The 20404-nt window shown below is 37.8% G+C and overlaps 2 protein-coding genes across 4 annotated transcripts in view; both read left to right on the top strand.

The window, feature by feature from the left end:
• TMTC1 (transmembrane O-mannosyltransferase targeting cadherins 1) overlaps positions 1-3982 on the top strand; it is a 260026-nt gene extending 256044 nt beyond the window's left edge. For all 3 annotated transcript variants that reach the window (XM_081310209.1, XM_081310208.1, XM_081310207.1), the window contains one exon: positions 1088-3982. In XM_081310209.1, coding sequence (XP_081166335.1) covers positions 1088-1228 — 141 coding nt within the window. In that variant the 3' untranslated portion in view covers positions 1229-3982. The remainder of the gene's footprint in view (positions 1-1087) is intronic.
• A 6052-nt stretch (positions 3983-10034) lies between these two features.
• Positions 10035-20404, top strand: part of OVCH1 (ovochymase 1) — a gene marked incomplete at both ends in the record, with an annotated part of 55241 nt that continues 44871 nt past the window's right edge. Inside the window, 7 exon segments of the mRNA XM_081310810.1 lie at positions 10035-10098; positions 10723-10838; positions 11140-11237; positions 11976-12148; positions 15897-15992; positions 17292-17443; positions 18884-19073. Of these exon segments, the coding sequence (XP_081166936.1) occupies positions 10035-10098; positions 10723-10838; positions 11140-11237; positions 11976-12148; positions 15897-15992; positions 17292-17443; positions 18884-19073 (889 nt within the window).

Genomic DNA, 20404 nt, shown 5'->3' with positions numbered 1-20404 from the left:
AAGAGATACAATTTTAAATTGTGATGGAAATTTAGATTGCTGAGCTTGGCTGTTCATCCACATGGACGTTGTAACTGAGAATGAGGTATAGCATGTAAAAACACCGGTATTAATGTATTTTTAGAGTGGAGAGAACTCTAACATTCCTAGTTCTGGGATTTTGCAGGACACAGATCTGAAAGGGTGAAGCAAACAAGGGAGGCAATACATGTAGTAATAGAAAAGGGCTGGAGAAAAAACTAATGGCTGTGACTAATTTGCCAGAGACCATCTGGGACCAGGCACATATGGTTGCCAACTGGGGAGTCACTAAACAAAACAGATGCATGCCAATGAAGGGTGGGGACAGGTTTATTCAGCAGTTCAGAGAAACATACCTTCCCTCCTACACTGAATATATAATGGTTAAGTATCACCATCACCTAGGGTACTAGACAAATTTAACCCCATATTTTCATCAAGTATTTTCATGGTGTAAAGCCTATGTTAGGCAAAAGTCACTTTTTATGTTTCAATTTGAAAATTAGAATGACTTCTACCACTAAGAAGATACAGTCATTAAGTAAACCATTTAATCATTATTCTTGCAGTTTCCAAAACACCCCACCCTCTTCCTCTCTCTCTCTTTCCTAACCATGGCTCCATTTTATTTTATAAAGGAACAGGGCACCTAGTTGGTTCCATAGATATATTCCATGCTTGCATAATTATATTGAAGTGAATTCTACTGCCATGTATGACTAAAAAGAACCAGTTTTTTAAAAAAAAGGAACAGGGCTAACCCCTTGGGATCACTATGAAATGATAGCCTCATGCCCTACATTAATATAACTGAAAATCAGTTTTTTTTCTTCCATTTAACCTTATGATATAATGCTTACCTTCACATTCTCCAGCTGGTCGGGTACTCAAAACAAATAGATTCTCCAAAAGCACCAATAGATAACAATAAAATGGCACATGCCAACAAGATTTCCTTATGAAAAGGAAATGTTAAATTGGGCAGACAGTTTTTCTGTCTCCTCATGCTCTGGAAAAGTGTTCTGATGGAACGGAGGATAATTGTTCTCTTTCTTTTTCCCCACAGGGAAACTATGTGTCTGCAAGAGCGTATTATGAGAGAGCTTTACAGCTGGTTCCGGACAGCAAACTGCTGAAGGAAAATCTCGCCAAATTGGATCGCCTAGAAAAACGATTACAGGAAGTTCGAGAAAAGGATCAAACGTAGCACTGTTAAACCCATCTCATGGGACAATGCTGGTGCCCCTGGAAGAGGACAAGTGATGGGAACCTTGCTTTTACATCCGAGGGGGCACAACCAGCCATGCATTCCTCCCAAGACTCTTGAGTTTGGGGTGGCAGACCTTGGGGTGTCTGCTAGTAGCCCTGTGCTGAACGACTTGCGTTTCCATGAGGAAAAAGACAAACTCAGCAAGCCAGGCAGGATGATCTGAGAGGAAAGGAAAACAGCAGCTACACATTTTACAGATTTTTGTTTGGTTTAACTCCCGATTTCCCTTGATACATTTCTGTGCTTTTGCAACCTGGAGATCTAATTCACTTTCATAGTTTAAACATTCGTGTCCCCAGAAATTACAGAGGCTTGAAATGCTATAAAGGCGGAGCATCCATTCTTCATGGGATGAGCTATTTCAAAGAGGATAAATCCTCTGGTGTAAGCCATTTGGAAAAGTCTACCAAGTGGAAGCTCAGTTAATTCTCCAGACCCTGAAATGAGTATGTAATAGCTTTTGTAGAACCTTGTAGAATATATGGGGAAAAGGGCTATTGTTAAGTGAGCTTTATCTAATATCCCCCTAAGGATATTACCAGAGATATTTTGAGGAGTAAATTCAATTCCACTCTGAGGCAAGTTTTTCCATTGCCTAATATATCAAAAGGGAAGCTTCTAGAATTGTATATGGGTATCTTTATCCCTACAGGAAAATCAAGGAAAATGATGCCCCTAATTCTTTATGGAAATGTTTAAAATTATTTTAATTTTATTACTAGAGTAGTAGTTCTTTCTACTCCAAGATTTCAAAAGTGCATTTAAAATCTCAAACGTCCCACCTTCAAATATATTGTTATTTTGGTGGAGAAAAAAAATAGTATATTCTACATAGAAAATATTAAAGATATTAACTGAGAGAAATGTCCTACTTTATTATTGTAATGTTCAGACATCTTAAGATTTATTATTTTTTTGGAAAGTATATTTAACCATTGAAAAATATTTACAATATATAACAGAAATCTTCATAGACTCTAACTAGATGGAAAAATAACTATTTATTTGTCTTCCTAGTCTTCATTGGGAATTCTGTGCTTAAAACATGAATGACTGAAACCCAAACTTTGTCTTATACTTGTAATTTTGAAGATTTCATGGAGAATACTCAAAAAATCTAGGGGAAAGTCTAAACTTAAAATTTTAAAAATATATATATTTATATTTAAAAGGAAGGCAAAGGTGAATTCACAATTTGACATTTATTTCTAGTGTTATTTATTTCATAACTTATAAAATATTTAATATATATGCATATATACTTTTTTCTCTGTACATAAGTTTTAATAGCATCTTTCAAAACTGACCATACAAAAATATGAATCTGAATTACAAAGTAGTTAAACAGTCCCTCAAAAAAAATTGTATTGATTATCCACCTACTCAATTTAACAGAATTGGGGCTCAGCCTTCAATATTTGGGTGGTAATATAGTTTGGAAATGAAGAAATTGGAACACCTGGTTCTAACTTGATCATCATCATTAAAAACAAAAACACTCCAGGCAGTACTGGTCATGTGCTGAGCCAGGTACCACACAGACATCGCAGCCTGGAGGTGCATATATTTCACCTTCTCAGGCCAGTAAAAAAGCCTTCTACTTACCACCCAAGATCTGGAAGTACTGCCCCCATATGTTATTCTTTTGTCAAGGTAAGTCTAAATAAGTGGAAGTAAACTTCTTTGGGGATGAAGGGGAGGATGATATAAATGCAAATGATGACAGATTTTAAATTAGCATGTATCTTTTTGTGCATATCAGTAATCTGATAATGTATAAATTACCATTATAACCTTCTGTTTCTAATGGTCTTTTAGTGTTACACGTCATAAATTTATCTTTAAAAATATCTTAAAAAGGTTTTTCTCCTCCCTAACCCAATATAATATTCTGTAGTCCTTAGGCCAAAAAGCATATGACTAAATTTATTGCAACATAATTTTTCATCCCCAAATTGAAAACAGGAAGTCTCTAGTATCTAGGACTTTACCACAACTTTTCAGGATAGTGTGTAACCAAAACTCATGCTTAGAAAGTTAATGGAAAAGATTGTACCCCAAATTTTGAAGTAATCGTGCCTTATTTAAAGGCCCAGTAAAGGTATGAGTACACATTTGTTGGGGTAATTTAAAGGCAATTAAAGTCTGAAAATTTCTGAGGGAAAAGAGTCACATGGCCTTCAGGAGATTTTCTCTGCTGCTTTTCATGTTCTCTGTCTCCCAGTCCCTCTTTCTCTTATTCTCTGATTCATCTGTCTGCACACACCTGCCTCTCCTTGGACATTAAAACCAAGTACTGTTCAAAGGGGTAGGGAGGGAAAGTAAGCATTGTTTATTCAGTCAGATATTTTTATCCTTCACTGAAATGTAGCCAGTGAAATAGTTTTCTCAGTTGAAGTGGTGCCTATAAGAAATTAAATCACATTATTTTTCAAAGATGTTAAGTGTATCTTGCAACGTTTCATTTGGTCCCTATAATGTGAAATAATAAGTGGAATTCATCCTTATCAGAATAACAGTGGAGAGCCCTGGCTAGTCAAGGAGATGGCTCTGGTTTTCCCTTAATGAAGGCATGCTTGGCCTGTGAATTGAGAGCCCTTTCTGAAGTGGAGAGCAGAGCTGGCTTCATGAGTGTGCAGTCCGTGATGTCTCAAGGGTCCAACACTAAGAAGCATCCTCTCTTGGTTGAATTCTCTTTGATTTCATTTTCCACTAGATCCCAGAATTAGGCAGCAAGTCCTGGGCAGGAAGGAAGGACAAGACAGGAGTTGCTTTGGCCTGGCTGGACACTTGATCTAATATTCAGTTTCCTTTGTGACTTTGTTACTCTGAGCACCATTTGTTACTCTTTTCTCGGCTACATTAAGAATTCTCCATGCACATTCCCTCCTCTAGGCTGAGTCTTTCTGACCTGTTCTTCAGTTCTCCCTAGAACCAGTTCTTCTCATCTTCAAAATCCACACAAATGGCAATTCTTTAACATGCCCTTTGACAGAGAAGAATGAGGTGAGAATGGCTTAAGTAGTTTATTTTAACCTTATGAATTATTCAAGATTTTGAAAATGATTCAAGCATTTTTTATTTATTAATAACATTCATAAAATATGATGTAACATAGGTGCTTAAAACCAAAGATGCAAATACCTTGGAAAAAATCAAATTTTAGGGAATCCTGAGATAGAGTCTTTGGGGTTTATTTATTTTGAAGCCTATTACAAAACGAGGAGGATTACCATTATGTAAATTCCAACTCCCTATAATACTTCACAACCCTTAGCATAAGCTTGTGAAATTTACTATAGGTGGTACCTCATCTGATGCCAAATTTTGCAGTATTTGTGCAGCTACTTGTCAGCCTGACCAAATGAGAAAATACAAACCATCCCATACAATCTGACTCACAGGAACTATAATTTGAGAAGGAATAAAAAGCAAGTGTGTGATTTCTTAAGGTCTCCATTAGACATTTCAGGTGCCTCAGATGCAGAGCTGCACTCTGCTCATTGTGAGATGTGTCACCTCACACACAGTGGCTCTCAACACTGGCTTCCCTTAGGCAACAACTGAAAACCTTTCAAAACCCTTACTATCTGGCTGATCGGGTGATGATTCCAACAGCAGTGAGGCTACAGACATTGCAGGCCTGATAACTTTAATGGGAGTTTATGATTTTTTCAAAACATATATAATCTTTAAAAATTTTTACTTTTTAACTACTAGACTTAAAAAAAGCAAAGAATTCTAAAGAGTAATTTATGGCACAATGGTTGGTTAAGGACATCTCATTCCAAGATTAACAAGCAAGTGTCAGGGTGGGATAGTTTTGCACTTGTGGCAACTGGACTGTAATTTGGCCTTATGCTTACAGAATTTGTGTTCTCAGATGGAGATGTGTTGCCTTGCCATTTGAAAGCACCAGATAAGATGCCCAGTATATAAACATGATATTATATAACTCAGAGGTGGTATAGAGTGTCTTAGAGTTTAGGCCTACATGATTCTGTCTGGCCCATACATGGAAACCTTTGTTAATCAATTCTCAATGTACTTATTAGAATCAATTTTTTAAAAATACATAAAAACTTTGACTTCATGGTGGATTCAACCTTAGAATAATTAAGTTTATAGGATGTTAGAAATGGCATTCAAAGCAAATACAGCTAGAAGTAATTTGTGGTGTATTTTATTTCCTGATCTCCAAATTATTTTTATTTGATTATATGATGGTATCTCCCAAATACAGCAAAACTTTTCTAAATGGCATCTTTTAGCATTTTATTTTCAGTACTGAGACTGAGGATTGAACCCAGGACCATGTGCATGGAAGGCAAGTGTTTCATCACTAAGCCACATCCCCAATCCTTTTTGGTTTGTTTGTTTGTTTGTTTGTTTGTTTGTTTGTTTGTTTAAATTTTGCAACAGGGTCTTGCTAAGTTACCTAGGCTGGCCTCAAACTTACCTTAGCTTTCTGAGTAGCTGGGATTACAGGTGTGCACCACCCTGCCATCTAGTATTTTTGTTTTTATGAGCTCTTTGCTCTAAAGAGAGAAAATAGCTACAATCAAAAGCATGGTTTAATATCAATCAAAGCAGCACAACAGAATTGATATTTATAGAAATCAAATGGTTCGTATTAAAATGTTCCATTTTTATCACCAAGCATCCTTTCAACTAAAAACTTCTGGGGGAAAGAAAACTGGATATGCACCTCATAAAATCAGCACCCATATAATACATGCTCATTATCAGTTTGTAAGTTTAGACCACCAGTTGCCCCTGGTGATGTCTATATCCAGAAATACAGGGGTTTCTTCACATTGTCAATAGTGCACATGGTGTGTATTTGTATCACGTCTGGTATTTCCAATGTATGCAATGTCCTTTGGGGATTTCTTATCTTGCTGATCTGTAGGAGGTTTGCACTAGTCCAAACTTCAAGACATCTGAATTCTAGTCATAGCTTTGCCATCAAGGAACCACCTCACCTAGGGCATGTTAGCCACTGTCCCAGTCAAATTATCGCTCATGGAGGACTGGTCAGTCTCATGATTCCAGTAAGCTCTATGAGCCTCTGAATGGTACTCTTGAATTGATTTGAAAAGCACTATGCACCTGACTAGAAGACCAATGGATGTTGCCTTTTTTTTAATGAATCTTAAGATAATGATGATCACTGCATCGAAATACAGACAAAGAACCCAAAAAGTGACTAAATTTCCTAAGTGCTTTAACATGACAGAGGTAATTACTCTTCTTTTGCAGTCTGCACTTAAAAATTCTTATAGTGATTTTGATTTTTACTTTCAGAGGGGGAAAAGAGATAAAACTTTCTCCTAAGGAAGTGGAATATGTTTAGAAGACATGACTTGGTTCAATAATATGGAAATTATTGGATTTGTGGTGACTCATATGGATCCCTCCTTTGGTCAGGAGGAAATGAATTACATCATGTTCTTTGCTCATATGCATTTAGTTCCTATTTTGATCGTTTGTATATAAATGTACCTTTTCGTTGCTTTTGCTGTACCAGTTAGAATTATATCTCCCATAAAGTATTTCACCTTCCAAATCTGATATGTATACTTTGCCTAGGTTTTTCCAAAGTAAAATATATGTAAATGTCTATTTTGTATAAAATATGATGAAAATAATTATGTCTGGCTTCAATCTCTCAAGTATTCCGTGATTAATTCCCATTGATATCCTTATCACCAGCACATATGTGTTTTCGAAATAAAAAAAGTCTTCATTCCTTTCCTCATTCATTCATTTGCTCGTTGTATTATTACATTGTCCTGTGTACCTCTTGTCTGCTCTTGTCCCATACACCATACTGACTCTTTCAGTACTGAGCCATTCCAGATCTCCTCCCCTCATCTTGCTTAGTGAAAAACTCACCTCTTTACAGAGTAAATGAAAGTTAGAAAGCTGGTGTTTCCTCAATATCCTGCACTCCATCCACAAATTAACCTGCACCCTCTTGTATCTTTTCCTCTCCCTTGGCTCTGAATTTTGCTTCTTGTGGAATGCTACTGTATCCCTTAACCTCTCTATCATCTTTCCTCCTTTTTCTGGTTCTTGTCAATTCTATCTTAATACATATACATGGAGCTGGGAGGATAATCCCTGAGTTTAATCCCTAGCACAAAAAAAAAACCTGGTAATCACTTTTAAAACTATTTGAAAAAAAAATCCTTCAGTTTTTCCATCCATTTCATCTCCAGCTGCTGCTGTATTTCTTTCCTTCACAAACTTTTTGAACAGTAACTCACTCTTGTCCTACCCTAGTGATTATGCCCAAATTAAAGGCAGAGTTCCTATAAGTCAAATCCATTCTGGGGTAGTCCAATCCACTCCCTCCTTGAACTCTTTTGCATACTAAAGTTATTTTTAAAAGACAACAATTCTTCCATTTAAATGCTTCAACATGACCACAAGTAACTGATGCCCAAACCATCATCACTTTAGCAAATTTCAGTGTAATGACCTGGCCACTCTGTATGGATATATTTCTTACCAAGTGGCTCTTTTTCCACTTAAAGAAAGGGTACTATTTTGTAACTCTATAAGGGATGTATCTACCATAAAAGGACCAGGTCTCACTCAAGACTACAGATTTTGAACTCTGGAAACAAAGAGAGCTATGCTGTAGCAAGATGAGACTGCCCAGCTGCATGGAGATTTCCCAGGTGTGAAAGAAACCAAGGAACATCTAAAGCTGTGTGCTCCGTGTGCAAAAGAGTGCAAGGGACAGGGTCTGTGAGCCTCAAGGGAGGCTACCCACAGGATGATCAGCAACTTGAACACTGGGCCCAGCTGTTCTTGCACAACACACCTGCCCTTCTCCCCCACCCCTTTTCCTTTTCATGTACTAAAGACTTTTTGATGATTTTCACTTGATCTCTTGCAGAAAAGAGGATTTTGAATTCATTTGGAGCTCTGAGCTTTCATTGGAAAATAGTGCGTACCTGGAATGAACATGATGACTTCAGGGAATGCAAAAGTGAGGGATGAGAGCCAAAAGGGCCATTGGTCAGGCAGCCAGCATACCTCGAAGTTTCATGGGCGGTACTCAGGCATGTAGGTTCAGTATACTTTATTTCCACAGAAGAGCTTGGTAGCTTACAGACAGCTTACAGGGTTATAGTATAGCCCTCTCCCTATACTATAACCCCTGGTTTCCATGCTTGAAACTCAGGAGTCATCTACCCAAACTGTCCTCCAAGCGACCATTAGAAACTGATAATCACCCTCATCACTATACAAAATACATGTATGAAGATGTGAATTTGGTGTCAACATACCTTATATATAATCAGAGATATGATAAATTATGATATAATGGTGTATTAAGAATTGTAATGCAAAAATAAATATTTTTTTAAAAAAAAGAAACAATCAAAATAAAATGGCACTACTCTTGAGAACAGTAGAGTCCAATGAACTTTTCTATGATGATGGGAATGATATCTCATTGTTCTATAGGTAACCACCATGTACAGGTGGCTATTGAGCATTTGAAATGCAGCACTTAATCTTTGATTTAACTGTAATTAAATAGCCACAGATGGCTAAAGTCCACAATAATGGACAGTACTGGAGCTTTTCAAAATGATATGGTACTTGGAAGATAAAAATCACAGAAATCCCTTTTTGGTTCATGGGACAAGAAAGTTTGAACTTTAAATTCAATTTTGGGAGCTAGTCACATTTTTTAGGCCTTTCACCAAAAGTTGTTTTCTGCAGTTACAGGGGTGATTGTCCCCATTGGGTAAATGTCAACTGCTCATGTATCTGCATCTGCACTGTCACTATCTTGACAGTCTTTTGTTTTCCAATCTGATGCCTATCTCCCTCACCTTGTTTACCCACTATCTGAGGGAACTTTTATTTCTGTTTTACGTGGAAATGAGACAACTGAGTGTAGGGGGTAGATGTCCAGGCTAGTTGATGCATAATGTCCACTTAGTCTTGCCCTAATTTTCTCATAAAACATAAGTTCATTACAAATTCTGGCTTTATTCTCCCAACTTCAGGCTTATCATCAAACAATATTTGTGAAAAAAAAAATACTGACATGATAATCTCACCAATGAATTAATTTTATTATCTTAAATGATGGATTCTACAGCTTTGGCCCATTCTGTTGAAGCTAATAATGAATAATACTGCCAGAAGAAAAGCAATAGCAACATAAACTTCACCTTTTCTATCCGGTGGAAAACTCTTGAAGGTCAATAATTTCACCAAGGTTCTTAGAAGGGAAGCACTGATTAAGAGTCAATAGTCTTCCACTGTCTTTCATAAGTGTGCCTCTCTGTGTCTCCTAAGGTGACCAAGGCTCATTTTTAAACACACACACACACACACACACACACAAACCAGGCTTGGCCTACATTCTCTGTTCTGGGACAGAATTCGTCAGAATGCTCCAGCTAATAATCACCTTCTTCCTCAGTCCAGTTGGTAGTGACCTCTGCAAATATGTGAGAGGCCCTCCTGCCATTGAGACACATCATGCCTATCTCTAGGACCAGGGGGGTGTGGGAGATGCACAGAAACCGAGTGGCCAGAGAGTGGCAGCAGCTCAGGATGGAATGATCACAAAGAACACCTGCAAGGCCAGGGACCATGGCAGGTGCAGCCCATTGGTGGGATGGTTGGGAATAAAAAGCAGCAGAGCCCACATTCCTCCCTCTGTTTTCCCAGCCTGAGAGGAGAACTCATGAGATCCCCAGCAAGCATGGGGACGCTGGCCAGGGCTGGTTTGCTGCTGTTACTTGCCATTGGCCTCTGCCAAAGCCTGGGTGAGCAGGACCCCTAGACGCAGACACCAGGGCGTCTGGGTGGGGACCACTTCACCACTCCTTTCTCTAGTATTTCCCAGTGTTGTGGTTATTCCTGGGAAGAAAGCAGGTAAGGGAAGGCCCAGATATTCCCAAAGGCAGGCCTGGGCGGGTTTCCTTTTTGAAATGCTTTGGATTCTAGAGTTCTGCTAACCACATTTGTGCTACGGAGTCTCCTCCTCCAAGGAAACACAATCAGGTGAGAGTACTGGAAAGCCCCGTTTCTCTCTTCAGGAGTGGCCTATGTTGTTCCCCAGCAACTTTAATAAAACCTGCATCTATGATGTGCGCGTCCTCCCAGAGTGAGCACCAGCCATTCACCAAAAGCAAAGCAGGTTCTTTCCTGCCCCGCCTCCTCCTGTAAAGGCAGTTTGGGCTGAAAGGGCAAGCAGAGAAGTCCTGAGGCAAGACCTAGTGGAGCAGAGATGGCTGTGAACATAACTGAGAAAGGGAATGCCTGCAGCTGAGTGCCATGGGAATGATAGCCAGGGCAGGAAAATCTGGCCGTGCAATTTCGAGAAAGGGAACCCTTAAACAAGGCACTCTGGGTGAGTCCAGAATATATCTCTATGTCCTTGTACACAGGACTCAAGTATGGAATTCGTGCAGCTGATTGGAAGAGTGAGGAGCCTACTGTGGAATCCAGGTTCTTCTCCAGAATTAGTTGGAGAAATTCAACAGTTGGTGGACAACCCTGGCAGGTCAGAATAACAAAGACTTGTTTTGTTGTTGTTTGTTTTTTTTTTTTTAATGAGAAAATGGTGAAATATTTCTTTTGTTTCAAGTATCAAGACCCCAGGTGAATGTGTTGTTCTTCTCCTGACACCTTTCTACCTCTCCACCAATAAGTTTACTTCATGGGAATGTATATCCTACTATCCAATTTATATTGGTATTTTAAGAATATCACATCAGATTAGAAGAATTAATTTCAAATGTTTCAAAAGGAGATGGCATCAATGGGGAGATATATATTATGTTCCTAACTTTCTCCTTGGGCAGGTCTCCCTAAAATTGGGTGAGCGCCACATCTGTGGAGGAAGTTTGATTGAAGATGATAGGGTTGTCACGGCAGCACACTGCCTGAGTAGTCTTGATGGGTAAGTTGTGATTTCTGATACTTGTCAAACCCTGATTCATGGCTACAGTACTGGGAAATGAGATGCTCATGTATCATGTAGGGTTGATACACCTCGGTCCCCTTCTTCACTCTGCCATATTTCTACTCAACCTCTGATCGTCCTCATTCCTAGAAACTTGTCTCTGCTTCAAGATGTCCTGTGCTTTCTGCTCTGCTACACAGAGATGCCCTCAAAGATCTCAAACATCTATGATTTAGATTTGTGGATTTAGTGGTTGGCTAAGGGTGGTGGTTAATTGTTAACATCAAATGTTAAATGGATGTTCCAAAGTTTCAATAACCTAGGTTTAAATCATTAGGAGTGAAAACTACTGCAGAAATAATAAATACTTGGTTAAAAGAAGATACAAATAGGAAAAAGAGGCAGTGCTGGGAAGCCACTTTGATATATTATTAAAAACAGTGCAAGCATGTATAGACTGGCTTGTCTACAAATGAAGAAAAGTAGAAAACTTTTAAATAATCAGAATTGATGACAGTAAATGAAAGTGTTCACAAGAATGCAAACACTCCATGACTGAAAACCACTTACGTTTAATAGATCCAAAAATTAGGAATGTATGACAGTAGTAACCAATAATAAATAAGTGCCTTCTTTCAAGACTCAGAAATGCTTAAAGCCTTAATAATCCCTTTTCATTTAATCATATGAAACCCAGGGGAAAATGATTATTGAAACATTTTTCTCTGGTTTTAGGAAGCAACTGAAGAATCTAACTGTGACGGCTGGGGAGTACAACCTACTTCAGAAAGAAAAGCAAGAGCAGAATATTCCAGTCTTAAAAATTGTTATTCACCCTGAATTCAACAGGCTTGGATATATGAGTTTTGATATTGCACTGCTATATCTAAAACACAAAGTCAAGTTTGGTAAGTATTTAAAGGTTTTTAACTATCAAAAATACAATGGGGAAAACTTAAGTACAAGTTCAATTTTTGTAAATACGTCTAGTAATAGAATAGTAATAGAAGTAAGCTTTGTTCTCTTTTAAAAGTTTTATTCAGTCTAGTGCCTATGAAAAAATAAACTACTGTACAATCTGAATCCCAGCCACAAGATATGTATGCTCAGCTTCTCAGTAGCATTCTAAGTATTGCAGTATCTTTGAATAAGCTGTACTTGATATCAGTTCTAACCAAGGATTTTGGTACTTTTGGTACTAAATATGTAACACACTATTAGCACAAATATTAAGCCTTCTGAATTAAATACTAAAACCCTTGCTATTTTTAATGCAAGAAAAGGCAGGGTTGTGGCCAAAATGAATGAAAACAAATCTAGAGGAGTAGCCAGTCATTGAAGCAAGCTTCTGTTCTTAGGCATCTAATTGATCTTTAAGATCCTAGGGGTTTACCTGGCCATGAATGTAGCTGCAAAGAACCTGGGACATTCTGAAAGGTGATGCTTTGGTGGATTGAGAAAAATATGCCACAGAAAGTGGAATCTTACTTGTTTGAACCTTGGCCCTAAACATAGAGTTCTAGGAATCTACAATCATGAACCAACCCTTATTCAGCTTCAGGGCTGAAATTGACATTACCTGTGTGGCTCAGGCCCTCCAAGCCAAGATTTTAATTTAAAATGGTTCCAGGTGAGTTAAATGGGGTTTTCTGGCAGAAGCAACAGTAAATTTTCTCTGAAAACATGAGCCTCAAATTCTAGTTTCAGTATAAAGTTTTAATGAATATGAACACACAAATATCAGAGAAATCAGCCAAAGATGAAGTTAGAAAAACTAACCACCAGAATCAGACCTTCAAAAATTACAGATGTCAAAATGAGGTGGAGCATACAAAACAAGCATGTCTTACTTAAAGAGGCAAAAGTATACCAAAATTATGAAGAACAAAAAACAATTAGGTGGAAGGAAGGATTTGAAAGGAACCAATAAAGAAGTATAAAATAATATAATGAAATTTAAAACTCAATAGAAGTATTGTCTACCCGATCAAATTAGATATAGGAAACTACAAGTTCTGAAATGGTTATCCAAATGAAAGTGAGGCATAGAAAAGATGAACTGAAAGATACAGTATATATCCAATTTGAGCTTTATAAAGAGCATGAATAAGCCAGATGTGGTGGAACACACCTATAATGCAAGTGACTCAGGAGGCTGAGGCAGGAGATTAACAAGTTTGAGGCCAGCCTCAGCAATTTAGTGAGGATTTAAGCAACTTATGGAGATCCTGTATCAAGATAAAAATTTTAAAAAGGTCAGAGGATTTACTCAGTGGAAAAACACTCCTGGGTTCAATCCCCAGTACCAAAAAAAAAAAAAAAAATGTTTTAAAAAGGAGGCAAATCCTTATTCTGGGCACAGTGGTATACACCTGTAAATCCCAGTGGCTTGGGAGGCTGAGGCAGGAGGATTTCAAGATAAAGGCCAGCCTTAGCATCTTAGGCCCTAAGCAACTACTGGGTTCAATCCCTGGCACCGAATAATTATGGAGAAGAGAGGATATAATTTAATAGAAAATGGCTGAGGGTTAATCGTAATTTAGACATTTATCTTTAGGTTTCATAAAGCACAGTAAGTCCAACCATGATACTAAAAATAATTTTATATATAGACTTGTCATGCTGAAAATGTAGGACACTAAAATAGAGTGAATCTCAAAAGAATCTAGAGGGGGTCGAGGGGGAATAGTAAAGCAGACTACTGATAAAAAGGGGAGACAATTAGGCTACAGCTGACCTCTCAACAGGAGTGATGAAAGTCAGAAGATAGGAGACCAAGGTCATCAAGCTGGTGTCATCAAGCTAGAATGATCTATCAAGGGAAATTATCACCCCACTTCTTATAGAAAACTATCAAGAGTCATCTAGGCTAAATATGCCAGTTTCCTCTCAGTTCTCTGTAATAGGTTGGAAACATCTACTGGATGTTCCAGTCCCTCAGACTCACTCCACCAACTTCACCCCTGTCATTGTCACCATAATCTCTACCTGAGAGCTTGAAGATTCACTCTAAATTCTTGTCTTTCTTGATAAGAGTTTTGATCAGTGCTGCTCATACTAGAAATATCTTCTTATCTTATATTCAAGGAATTGCTGGGTTTTCCTCCACCCCTTTATACCCTTTCTTAGTCTTCTGTGATGATTCCTCATCTCTTTGTCTTATGTTGTTGCAGTCCCCAGGGTTCAGCCCTGGACTTCTTCTCAGTCTGTCCTCATTCTCTTGGTGATCTTATCCAGGATCATAGCTTTAACCTCCTAGATCCTGGATGGATGGAGATATATACATACACACACACAAATATATCTATAAAATGTATAATAATATATAATGTATATAATATATAATATAAAATGGAATATATATAATGTATGCTAATGTAGAATAATTATATATATATAATCTAGGTTTTTTATCATCCTTTTTGCATTATCCTTCTAGAATTGATGAGATGTATATAACCAACTGGTTAGGGTAATCTACCTAGACAGTTAATCCACATCTCAATATGTTTAAAGCAACCCTAATTATCCCCTCACATAGACTCTTCCCACAGCTACTTTCATCTTGGTTAGTGACAACTCCATCTTTTCATTGTTTAAGCTAAAAATTTTGGACTTTTCTTGGATTTTTTTTCATCCCTGATTGTTTTTCTAATGCACCAAAAATCCTGTTGCTTCTGCCTTCTTCACTTCACTCAACTATCTTACCCAGGCTGTGGGATCATTTCTTGCCAGGGTTAATTTTTAAAATCTCTTAAAGTATCAGGTTTCTTCTTTTGCTTCCCTAATATTTATTATTAACCCAGCAGCTGGAATAATTCTTTTAAACATGTAAATCAGATTATGTCACTCTGCTCAAAACACTTCAGTGGTTCCCCAATAATATCTTCTCCACCCCTCCACCCCTCCCCCCATTAGAATCTAAGCCCAATTGTGTTCATCTTCTGTTAAAGTTCCTTTTGCTCAATATGCTCCAGCCATCCTGGCTTCTCCATTCTTCCCAAATAGGTGTGCCAAGATCTCACAAAAGAGACTTTCTACACTGTCTTCAGCAAATGCTTTCTGCCCAGAGAACTGAATGATTCCTTCCCTCAACTTCAAGACTTTTCTCAAATGTCACAAGTGCCATGAGACTTGCCATGCCCACAATTCATAAAACTATAGCCCCCATGCCGTCCGTCCTCCCCAAATTTCTTCCTTCACCTACTGATTTTCCCCAGAGCACTTAAAATAGTTTGTTTGTACCTCCCCCCACCCATTTCTCTCTCCCTCCCCCCACCCCTTTCTCCTATAAACTCCACAAGGGGTTGGGGAGAGGATTTTCCTATTCATTCATTGAAGTTTGGAAGAGTGCTTGCCACATGTTGGTGCTCAATAACTATTAAATGAAAATATCATTTCAGAATTGAGAGTATACACTTGAAATTTTAGTAGTTTGGGGGGGCGGGGCTCATGGTGGTTATGCAGAACAGTGAATTAGATTTTTTTCCTTGATTTATTTTTTCTGCATTTTCTTCTCTTATAATTATGAAGTGACATTTAGGAAACAGTGACATTTATAAAAATATGAAATCAAGCACATGTTACTTTTCCAAATATAGTTGGTGTCATTTGTCTATTCACAAACCTCGAGCCTCGTGATTTTTGTTGTTTCAGGAATTGCTGTTCAGCCAATCTGTCTTCCACACAGAGATGATCGATTTGAAGCAGGAATTCTTTGCATGGCCAGTGGATGGGGCAAGATTACAGAGAGTAAGAGGCATCAAAAAATGCATACTACTTTCTCCAGGTCTCTGTATACACAGAGAAAGCAGAATTGATTTTTGTTGACCATGAATGATTCATCCTTTTGTTTTCCTGCCTAATTTCTGACCCAGTGAAGAGTTCTAGTAGTCTTCACCATAGACATCTCACACTTAGGAAAAAACCTATTCCTATCACTCCTGCTGCTGCCGTTTTGCTTAGGTACATCAGATAAAGGAAGCTGGAGGTATGAAGAATATAAAGAAGAATATAGTAGGAATGGGGCTGTGGCTCAGTGGTTGAGCTTGCCTAGCATGTGTGAAGCACTGATTTGATCCTTAGTACCACATTTAAAAAGAAAAAAGAAACAAAATTTTAAAAAAGGCATTCTGTCTATCTACAACTACCAAAAAAAAATTTTTTAGAAGAATATGATAAAAGAGTAATCAGGAAATAGAATCCGTAAGTTTCCTTGATTTTATTTGTATTTTTATTTTTTTTGATTTTTGTTTTTATAAATTTTTAAATTTTTTTAGTTGTCAATAGACCTTTGTTTTACTCATTTACATGCAGTGCTGAGAATCGAACCCAGTGCCTCGCACGTGCTAGGCATGTGCCACTGCCACTGAGTCACAATCCAAGCCCCAGCTTCCTTGTTTTTAATATCATGACCTTTTATAAAGTGCAGTTGAAAGAACAGCAAAAGTGTCACTTCCAGAGGCTTGGGAGATGGTAGAAATGGGGAAATATTGGGCAAAGAGTACAATTATATGATAAGTTATGGAGACCTAATGCATGATATGGTGCCTATAGTCAACAATTATTGTACACTTGAAATTTGCTAGGAGAACAAATCTTAGGTATTTTCACTATAAGAAAAAAGATAATTGTGCTATCATGTTTGTGGATGTCATCTCACAATTATACATTTATCAAAACATCACATTATACACTTTGAATATGAATAATAGTTATTTGTCAATTGTATGTCAATACAGCTTAAAATTATGATTTTTTAAAACAGACTTTTATGAAACATTGCCTTATTGACTCTAGTTTTCCTCTTGGGGAAACATTTAAGCATATGTTAAGAAAAGCCAATTGCCTGTAACCTGAAATCTGAATTTCTTAATGATGTCCATTATCACATATCTGACCTTGAAACATAATTCACACCAAAAACAACAAAAAAATGCATCTTCTACATTGGCTTAAAATCTATTTGAGAGAGTTTTAAATGTGAGGGCTACTCACTAATTTGCTTTAAAGGGGACAGTTGTTGACTATCTGTCAATTTTCTCTCTATAGATTCTGAGTATTCAAATGTCTTACAAGAAGGGGAACTTTACATCATGGATGACAGAATGTGTAATTCTGTGCTGAAGAGTATGAACCTTCCTCCTCTGGGAAGGACCCTGCTGTGTGCCAGTTTTCCTGAGCAGGGAAAGGATGCCTGCCAGGTACCAAAGTATAAACCAGCTAGTTATTTAGTAAAGTGAGTTAAAGTGGTTTCTGCCTTTGCCCATGACTGCTTTGGGGAGTTACTACTTCAAAGTTCCTTTTCCCCTCATCTTTCCATCTGGCTTCTATTGAAAAATGTGCTTGATCTGAACTGAGAGAATTCTTTCCTGTGCCCATTTCTACACAGTATTTTGGTGAGCTGGGGCAGGGGTTATTTTCAGTTATTTCCAATCTAATGGAATCAAAATAATAATCTTTAATAAATCCAGCTGGGAATTATTTTTTATTTCACATTTCATTAAACACTATAATATTTTTTTTCCTTTAGTGCAAAATATGTTTGAAAAAAGATGAATAGTTTTAGTAACTGGGTTGAATAGATGTCATGAGAGCCACTTTCCAACTTCACAACAACTTCACAAATAATAACTTCACAATCTCTGAGGTGCCTAGAGAGGAAAGGGACTGATTTGTAAAAGACATGAGTCAAGTTTTAAATATGCCTTCCAAGTACATTATCTTCTCTCTTTATTTATTTATTTAATTTATTTATTTTAAAGGTAGAACATCAGAGTCATTATTCTTTTTCAGAAAGCAACCTGAAACTCTGTGGGAAGCTCCCTGGAGTTTACCATTAAAGAAATTTGAAAATTTTTTTCAAGGGTATGACAGGTGTTTGGGAGAGAGGAAGCTAGAAACTTATAGTTGTGCCACTTTCTAAACTGGATCACAAGTAGGCTGAAGGTACTCTGTCCCTTCTGTAACTGCTAGAGGAAGTCCTTATTTTTTTTTTCTTTTCTGTGAAGCACTCTAACAATCCTGTGCCTTTTGAGGAGAGTTTAATCTGACACAAGATTGTCCGAGACATGTACTCAAAGAAACATGTACTGAAATGTTATTGAAGACAGACTCCTGAAATCTTGGGTTCTTTACTCTCTAGCATGGAAGCCATTGTGGTCTTTTACTTATATACCTGGGACAAATTTGAGCTTCCCAGGCTTTCTGTTCTTAAAGTCCCTCAGGGCTCTGTTCACTGATGTTGTGGGCTTGGAAGAGGATTTATCCTTTCCCATCTGCTCTAGGTGACAAGGCACAGTAGAAGCATACAATTGTAACCACATTGCCCCCGCCTCCTCCTTTTACCCATTTTTGGAATGTATGTGGTAGTTCTTAGAGAGAGAGAGAGAGAGAGAGAGAGAGAGAAATTGAGTACTGGCTTGACAAGATTGCAGCCAGTGAGTGAAAGGATATTAAATCTGGGTGAGAAGATGAAATTAACAATGAGGAAATGGATGATCAAAATCAAAATGTTGATGGACAGTGAGTGACTGGTGGACTTCTGGGCTGCTACCTCTTTGAGATGAGTGCCAACGTTCGTAGAACTGACATGATAATTTAACTTGTGAATATTTTCAGTTTTTCTTTCTTTCCTACACAAGGGAGACACTGGAGGCCCACTGGCTTGTAGAAGACCTGGTGGAATCTGGACTCTGGCTGGGATAACTTCCTGGGTAGCTGGTTGTGAAAGAGATTCGGCTTCTCCAAAAAATTACCACACAAGGGCATTACCTGGCATTTTTTCCAAGGTGTTTGAGTTGATGGATTTTATCACTCAAAACATGATCACAGGTGAATAAATTTTCTTCCTCCTTTCATTCCAAGTCAAAAACTGATCATGTTTATCTCAAGAGTAGTTACTTTGATATGTTGTGATATTATCAGAGAAAAGCTTTAGTACAAAGCAAGAATGACTGATTTTAAATTCTTAGTCCAATGTCTGTAATATTTTGTCTCAGAATTCTTGAGCATCGATAGCTATCAGTTTAACTTAAACTGAATCCCTGTATAAAATTTTTATAAGCTATCTTTTTGCATTTGAGATTTTAAAGACAGTCCTTGAGAATAGACTCAGCAGATTCTTTCTTCTTTGATTCATTTGACACGTTTCCTCTACAACACTTAAAAACACGAAAAATGGATCACTTCTCTCCCCCTTCTCCCATTCAGCCTTGTTATTTTTCCTTGGAAAACTGGGGGAAATGAGGAATACTTTGAGAGTTTATTTTGTTCAGTGACACTAAAATCCAGACTAGGAAAATACGGGTCTGGAGAGCAAAGCCTGTCCTCTAGGAACTTTTTAACTACTTGGGAAGGAAAAAATATTGTGATGAAAGGTGAAGTGCAGATACACCTGGATGAAAGGTGAAGCTGTAAGTGTGCTGAGAAGGAGAGGGTCTCAGAGTCTCAGAGGCCAGAAGGTTCACAGAAAATGGTACAAGGCATTGCAGAGCACAACTTCCTGGAACACAGTTTAGTAAAGGAAGCAAATGTTTAAGGCCCAAGATTCAAAGCAGCAAAACCTCACATTCCCTCCATCTGTCTGTCCCTCCTTTGTTGCTGTCCAAGGTTAGCCACCTAGTTGAAGACTTGAAGTGCTGCTGTTTGTTGGCCCAGCTTCAGGCCAGCACTCCCTCAGACCCGGAGGACTCCCCACTCACTTCATCTGCCTTTAGTGTCTTGCACACTGTCCACTGCCCTACCGCAGGGTCAGGTCCCTCCTGGTAGTGATTGTTCCACTTTGACCACCTGGAAGAGAAAGCTAAAAAGGTTAATGACCCCTGAACAAAGAATTAGTAACAGCAATAGAATTTTAAAGGGCAATGAAATTGGACAATAACAGTTAATTTCACTAATGAACATCAGAATGTGATAAGTAATTTATTTAAGTAACACGTTCTTAAGATCATCTTTCTAGGTTTTTCATCTCCTTTATGTTCTAATTGCCTATTTTGTTCAAGCTCTTCTCTGAACCACCTCACATAACTGACTATTTTAGAAATAGGATTAAATTTAGGCTTCTACAATCTTAAAAATCAAATTAATTGAATCTTTCATATTTTCAAACCATCAGATCAAATTGGTTTCTGCTTCCATGTTGTCTTTCAATCTTCTTAAAAGAC

The sequence above is a fragment of the Spermophilus citellus genome (genome assembly GCF_964194105.1).
Source record: "Spermophilus citellus genome assembly, chromosome: 10".
NCBI classification, from domain to species: domain Eukaryota; kingdom Metazoa; phylum Chordata; class Mammalia; order Rodentia; family Sciuridae; genus Spermophilus; species Spermophilus citellus.
Note: the sequence above shows the minus strand (reverse complement) of the source record. Positions and strands in the feature narration are given on the sequence as shown.